This window comes from Larus michahellis, chromosome 4 (assembly GCF_964199755.1).
Source record: "Larus michahellis chromosome 4, bLarMic1.1, whole genome shotgun sequence".
Classification (NCBI taxonomy): domain Eukaryota; kingdom Metazoa; phylum Chordata; class Aves; order Charadriiformes; family Laridae; genus Larus; species Larus michahellis.
In genome coordinates this window covers 90,696,654-90,704,261 of record NC_133899.1, presented here as the reverse complement: position 1 = coordinate 90,704,261, position 7,608 = coordinate 90,696,654, and the positions used below count along the sequence as shown (strand labels likewise).

The 7,608-nt window shown below is 46.5% G+C and overlaps 1 protein-coding gene across 1 annotated transcript; it reads left to right on the top strand.

Moving 5' to 3' along the window:
- Window positions 1-246: 246 nt before the first annotated feature.
- Window positions 247-4,207, top strand: FGF4 (fibroblast growth factor 4). The gene is made up of 3 exons (XM_074582477.1): window positions 247-922; window positions 1,729-1,832; window positions 3,576-4,207. Exons 1-3 carry the CDS (start codon window positions 619-621, stop codon window positions 3,750-3,752), a joined length of 585 nt encoding a protein of 194 aa, XP_074438578.1. The 5' UTR covers window positions 247-618; the 3' UTR covers window positions 3,753-4,207.
- The last annotated feature ends 3,401 nt before the right edge of the window (window positions 4,208-7,608 follow it).

The window sequence follows — 7,608 nt, the reverse complement described above, 5'->3', positions numbered from 1 at the left end:
AAAAAGAAGGAAAAGAAAGGAAAGAAAAGAATGAAGAGAGTGAGAAGGAAGCTGCTGTGATGAACGCAAAATATGACCTTTTCTTTTTAAAAGTTTGTGCTGTCCCTCTTGTTTAGCACCAGTGCTGCTCACCCTTTCCCTTCAAGACGCTTCGGAGTTGTTAAGCATCTAGGGGTGATAATTTGACTTTCAGCTAAACCGGAGGGCTGCAGCAGACAGCAGTAGGTGGTGATGTAATAGGTACCAACGCACATGGATATATAAATATCGTGGCTAGGACTAAAGCGCTATGGCTGAGCAGCTATAGAAGAAGATCAGCACTTCAGACAAGACTCCTGGAGTTGAGATCAAGTTCAGAAGCTCTTGCTCCCGGGATTTCCTCTCCATGCAGCCAGCCCAGGGAAACCGCAGATCCTCGGGGGACTGAGCGCGGGGCTCCCTCCCTCCTCCACCAACCCCCCCGCCTCGTTTTTTGGGTGGTGTTTTTTTTTTGTTTTGCTTTTGTTGGTTTTCTTTTTTTCTCCCCTCCTTTGACCTCAGTATAAAGTGGGAGCTGGGGGGCGAGCGTATTGTCGGAGCGACCGGCCGCCGGCCCGTGGCTACGCACCCTTAACCGGGATGCCTCTCCCCGCCGCGCTGCTGCCGGCTCTGCTCCTAGGGCTACTGTGGCCGGGGGCGGTCCGCGGCCGGTCGCCCCCGGGTCGCCTCCCCGCCGGGCCCCGCCAGCGCCGTTGGGACGCGACTCTCTTCGCCCGCTCTGTCGCTCGCCTCCCGGCCGAACGCCGCGACGCCGCCCGCGACGGCGACTACCTCCTGGGCATCAAACGGTTGCGGCGCCTCTACTGCAACGTGGGCATCGGTTTCCACATCCAGGTCCTGCCCGACGGCCGCATCGACGGGATTCACAGCGAGAATCGATACAGTAAGCCGGCGGCGACCCCCGCGGTAGGGCAGGTGAGCCGCTCCGCGCCCGCGGAACCACCCCTCAGGGAGGTTCCGCGGGCGCGGAGCCGCTCACCTGCCCCGGAGAGCGGTATGCGCCGAAGGGAGGGTGGGTGCATGGCAGACCTCGAACTCCCCGAAAAAGTCCGTTCGCCCGCGGCACCGCTGTGCCGCCCGCCTCGGCTCCCGCGAGAGCGGCGGGTGCCCGGGGTAGCGGGGCGGTGGCGGAGCCCATCGGGCGCTCCGGCGGAGCTCAGCGGCGCTGCTCAGAGCCGTGCTGTCCCCTTGCCGCCAGCAGGCATCAGGTGTCGGGGTTGCCTCAACATCTGGAGGGTACCGCAGCCAGTGAGCCGCTCACTCTGAGCAGGGGCCGGGGAGAGCCCAGCTCTCCCCGAAACTTGAAAAGCATCTGCTGGGGACTTAACCCCGTGGCCCCATGGCTCTGATATCCAACTGAAACAATAAGATCCGGGGGGGGGGGGGCATATAAGCTACATGATGACAAATGTTTCATTCGCCCCCAAGCACACTCTGGCTTATTTTAGCCTCGGCTGCACAGGAGGATGCCTGGGGGCGAAGTAAAAATAGATACTTAGCTAAAAGAAGAGAGGTCCCAGCATGGGGCATGGGGCAGCACGTGCAGTGCGAGGCTGGGGTTCTGAGGCCACCCACAGCAGTGCTGGGGCATGGGGATCCACACCACACTGGGAATGGGAACCACTGGGTGAGGGCAGCACTGACGCCACACACACCTTTGTCCCCCTGATTCCTGTGTCTCCTCTGTAGGTCTGCTGGAAATCTCCCCCGTGGAAAGAGGAGTGGTGAGCATATTTGGTGTTAGAAGTGGACTCTTCGTGGCCATGAATAGCAAAGGCAAACTCTATGGATCTGTAAGTAGCCACCAATTGTGTGCCTGGGAAGGGGACTATGGTCAGCTGGAGTGAGAGGTCTGCTTGGTGCTAGAAGTTGCCCGAGTCCCATCCTTGCCCCTCTTGAGTCAGGCAACACAGGGCAGCCCTTGCTGCCTTGCCAACAGGAGGTGTGCTGCCCATGTATGCTCCTTACTGAGCTTTTGAAGTAAACCCCACTCTTTCGCATTATACTTCCTTGGTTCCTCCATAAAAGCTATAGTCACCTAACCATAACCATGGCTACCCATCTTGCCTACCACATAGAATCGTCATTTGTGTGGCAAGACCTCAAGCTAGCCTCAGTCCATATCCTTCTTGTATTTAATTGCAAACAGCCTTAAGTGGGTATGGCAATCACTGACTCCATCTGTCTGAGTGCACTTGAACTTGTGATCAGCCAGGCCCCCACAAATGATCTTTTATGATGAGATGAATCAGTGCCTGTCACCTACCTAAGGATCACTCTTTGTTAATGCTCTTGATTGGACAGTCTGTTCCCATGACAGTTCAGCATCCTCAAGGTTTGGTCTTGTATTTTTAAGAAAGCAGATCTATTAGGAGACAATACAGATCTTTTTTTTGCATTGAATCTTTGGAAGAGATAAAGGCATCTTATAAAATGCACTTGGGGTGGACAGTAAAAGTGCGTGTCTTTGTCCATGTTGAGCTGTCCTCCTACTTTTGAGTTCACCTCTGTGTAAGTTACTGTGATCAGCATCATTTCAAACCCATGTTTCTGGGTCTCCTTCCTTACCCATGGTTTTTCTACTTTACGTTTCTCAAATACAATTTGAAGAAACTTGGGCTGAGGAAGAGCCAAACTATGTCAAAGTTAACTAGGGCATTTTCACATGAAGACAGGAAGCATTCAGAATTACTTTCTGGGGCATCAGTCGTGTTACAGAGGATTTTGACATATAAAAGCCAGCCAGGCAGAATCAGCCACCAAAGTGCAAGAGCTCCCTTTGCATCATTTCTTATGAAGACGGCTGCTTTGGTGTCCTGGATAAAGTAATTCCCAGAGCAGCGTTCAGCTTGGCAGGCTGAGGCCTCTCTTACAAAACCCCAGGCTTTTGCCCAATAATAAGAGACAAGTTCGTTTGTCACTCTCCAGATAACAACACACTTGTAACACCTGTCCCTCTTTGTACTTACTTGCAAATGAAACCTCTTCACTGGAAGTGTGCCTTTTGTCAGCTCTGTTTTCCCGATCCATTAACATAAGCGAACCCAAACCCTTCCTTCGATTTTAAAACTAAAGGAGCAGAAAATACTGTCCAGGCTGAGTGTCTTTAAAATGCCTCTTTCTCCTCAAGCAGCATGAGAAAGTGCTAGCATTGAGATTTTTCTGAAGCCTCTCAGGCAATTTATTGCTGGTAGGACAACGCCTGAGCAATGCGACGAGCCGGGCGGCAGAATTGGGCCTCACCCCACTGCAGCTCGGTTAAATGTGTCCCCCTCCCTCAAGAGTGCAGACGTAGCCACAGGTGTCCTTCCCACCTTTAGGTGTTCATGCCTGGCCTGGACACAGCATCCTTAATGATCTTCTGACTCCTGAGTCCTGTTTGAAGCTTCATTTGGGCAACCACTTCAAAAGATTACTAAGGGGGGGGAGTCAGCTGCACGTTTCCCTGCAGCACACCTTCTACACCTGGTAGCAAGAATATTTCCACACCTGATGTTTAAAATTCCTTCCCTCTTATTCTTCCCTTTTCATTTCAGACCCATTTCAATGACGAGTGCAAATTCAAAGAGATTCTCCTGCCAAACAACTACAATGCTTATGAATCCAGGATTTATCCCGGGATGTACATAGCCCTGAGCAAAAATGGAAGAACAAAGAAAGGCAATAAAGTATCTCCCACAATGACAGTGACGCATTTTCTTCCTAGAATCTGAGACATCTCCTTTCAGACCTACCTCAGCACATGGGAAGACGCAGAACACGTTTGCGGAAAAGAAACATGGTGCACTTTTACTGGAGAGTTTTATGCAAGAGTAGGTGTAAGATATTTAAGTTAATTATTTAAATCTGTATATATTGCCACAGAATTTATTTATGGTTCCGATATTATTTTTTTTTTTTTTAATTTCTGAAAACAAAACAAACCTCCAACCCAAGGTATTTCATTTCATGGTGCAACAGTAGAAGACTTCTGCTTTGTGGTTTATTTAATTGGTTTCTGAATTATCACAGGTGTGCTGCTACTCCGTGTCCTAAGCCAGGTGAAATTCAATTCCTCTATTACGATGTTTTGCACTGTTTGTGTGTTGTACGGGTGTCTATCGTTGTACACGTGTGTGTGTGTGTGTGTGTTTGTTTGTTACGGTGGCTTTGTTCTCCTCTGCGTGTTTTCCAACACCCCCCGTGACTCCCAAAGAAGCTCTTGGCCTCCGAGAAGGAGCGGTGGCGGAGGTGCCTGGGTGGGATGCCAGCGCGGAGCCACACACAATGCCTGACCTCCTTTGTGCGGCGCTGCTATTTAATTGGAACAGTATCGATTTACCTCGGTACAGAAAGCGCGGTGCTGAAGAGCTACCCCACAAATCTGTTTTTAGATCTGCCAGTGCTGAACTTTGAACTTTCCTGCAGTCCGTCTTCATAGAGCTGCCAGGCGGTGGAGAGGCTTAAACACCTATATAAACTCAGCAGGATTGGGGTGATTTTTTTTTTCTATTTAGATATACAGGAGCATACAACCTTATATTTGAAGCTTATATATTTGATACAATTGCTTGGCATTAAGCTAAAAAAAAAAAAAATGTGTCCGCCCCTCCCCCAACGAGCGCACCGTGAAACACGCTATCATGAACGAATTATATTTTATTCAAATCAAATTCCCTTTCACATTTGGAGACCACATTCATTTTTCAACGTTTGGGAAACTCCATAACACTCATAAGTTTTTAAAAGGCAAAAGCGTTTGCTGGGTCGTAGAAAACACAAGCTCCACAGAGAGAATTGAGATTGATTACAAGGAATTGAGGTTGTTTTGTAATATTTATTAGTTTTGGTGCAGTATTTGGAAGGAGAAATATGCTGCTTTTTTTCTGTCTCATTCCCTGACATTAAGTTGATTCGTTTCTACCTCACTAACTCTCAAAGCCAGTCTCCTAAAAAAATTTGCATGGAAGGAAGGTACATGCTTTTCTGCTTGGTCTTACAGTTCTGGAGGAGGGCCTGGGGGAACAATCGTAATCCCAAACGTCTCTTTTTTTCCATATGTAGCCAAAAGTATTCAGGATAGAGTTGGTTGCATCCTATTTGAGCCTTGTCACGTTTGAGCTATCTTTACCCGGTGGTTTACTTTTAGTAAGGATAATCATGGTGAAAATATTTGCAGACAGCTGTCAGGCTGCAGTACCATATCGTCATCAAGTAACCCTATATTTTTCTTTATATATTTTGCAAGTGTAACTCATGTCTCTAACGTGATGAAGGAAAAGACAGGTTTGGTGATGGGGGAATCACTAAAAGGATCCATTTGTCCTTTTTCCTTTCTTTATTTACTTTAAAAGATACGTTGTCTTTGGGGCATCAGTATGTTAAGTGGGAATCAGGACTAACCACAACGTTTGACGACTTTAGAGGATGTTTACAGATCATCTTCCAATCTAAACTAGTTATTTCTGACTACATGCAAATCTGAGTAGCTTTTTTTTTCTTTTTCCCTTTCTCTTTACATTCCTACACAAAAGGCTTTGTTCCTTTGTAATGGTGTAGACTTGCCTGTATCCTCTACTTACACATGACCTTGAAGACAAAATCTACTCACCAAAGTTCAGTAAGACCAGAGCAGACCAGGACCAGATCTGAAGCCAGCTGCTGTCAAAGCAAAAATAACAATTAATGAAAAGGAAGCCAAATGAAGAGAGAGCGAGCCTAGGAAATGTCATGCCTAAGGATTTTAATTTTTTTTCCTAGAATTGGGGGGATTTCTGTACTTTCTATGTTTTCTATATGTGAGTAATCGTTGTGTAATTATCACCGCTACCTCTGACAACCGATGATTTTGTTCCAGATTTCAGATAGCAAAATCAGACCACAAGGTTTTCCTCTGGGAATGGTTCTTCTTTATTACTTTTCACTCCATTAAATCCACAACCGACGGCCTCACACAAGATACACTCGGAGGTAGTTGTTGTAACTTTGAAATATTGTGATAAAACCTCGATAACAATGTTACATGGTATGAGCTTTCACCATTTACCAGAATCTGTCTGTAGTTTTATACAGGTGCTGTTCAAGACTGTGGTGTATGTGCTGTGCACATTTAAATGCATAATAAATGATAAACGTTTACAACGCATGGCACTCCTGTTATTGATTTTAACTCTTTAGAAGGGAACGCATCCCGCAATGAAGGACAAAAATGCTATTTCACTTTCCCAAAGACAGGGGAGTCTTTGCACCTATGCCAGCTACTTCACGAATGACAGCCTGGATTTCTTACTCAGCTAAAGTTCACCCTGCCCAAGTTGGAAATTGTCCAGCAAGGCCCAGCTTCACGGGCTCGGTAACAGATACGCGCGCTTGCATCTGCCAGGCGCTGGTGTTCTCACCGGTATTATGCCTGTGGTTATTAACAACGGCAGCCTTTCACGCAGCATCTAATATTAACGATCAGAGACACAAACCGCTTTTGGCATTTTGGAAGTTAACGTTACAAATGAGACCTGATTGCCTTTTTCTTGGCTTTAATGCCTGCTGCTCACGCTCTCTCTGTGAAGTAGGACTATATCGATGCGAGAGATTGCAGGATCACCTGTTTGATTTGAGACACCGTCTCTTTTTACAATTAATGATTATACTCGTACAAGCGTATAGAGGTAGGAAGTGCTTTGTAGCACACCTTATGGCAAGATTCTTCTGGACAACTTTTATTTATAAACACTAACACATACGCACTTGTACACACAGGCACACACTATGTCGAATCTCTGTACTTTCAGTATTACTCGTGGCTCACCCTCTTCCAAGCCTTAGGGAAGGATATGTGATGGCAGCAACAACATTCAGGTTTGATCTTACGTACCTTGACGACAAAGGGAGTTTGTCCAGCTAAGGGCCACAGAAAACAGAAAGCCAGGTCACAAGATACAGATTTTTCCACAGTTTTCCATTGAGTGATGCTCTTTTTCCTGTTCCTAGGAAGGGGAAGGCAATAGATGAGCTGGGAATGTCCAGTGCGCTCATTCTGAGCAAGAGCGGTTTCTCTCTCAAGTTGTATAGGCTCTATAAATACGTAGCACAGGTTGGGTTTTTTAACCGGACAAGTATAGCTGCAGCGTGTTTAATGCTTCTATGAATAGAGCCATAACAAATAGGCAAGCAGACATATATAATATATTTTTTCATAATTAACTTATTTGTTTACAATGCTCGTGAACAAAGAACAAATGTAAATTTATTACTGACAGGTCTTCCAAAATTGTAACGAAAAATTATGGCCAGGGACAAAAAATTGTTTTAGCCTTGGGGAGACATCCAATTAAAATTTTAAGATCGGAGATAGATCCTAAGACTTGGCTCTTAGGAAGGTGAGATTTCAGAGTAGCTTTGCAGGTTCATAGCGCCCAGAGTAATGGTGCTGCAAGTGTGGTCCTACCCACAAGCAAATATAAGAGCCTGTGAAGAGCATCAAGAATGTCAAGAACATCAAGAGCAGCTTGAGATGTCACACAGAACTCTAGAGGAATGTTCCTCCTCTGGCGTCACCTATTTTTTGCTTTATTGCTAAGCCAGATTTCCTCA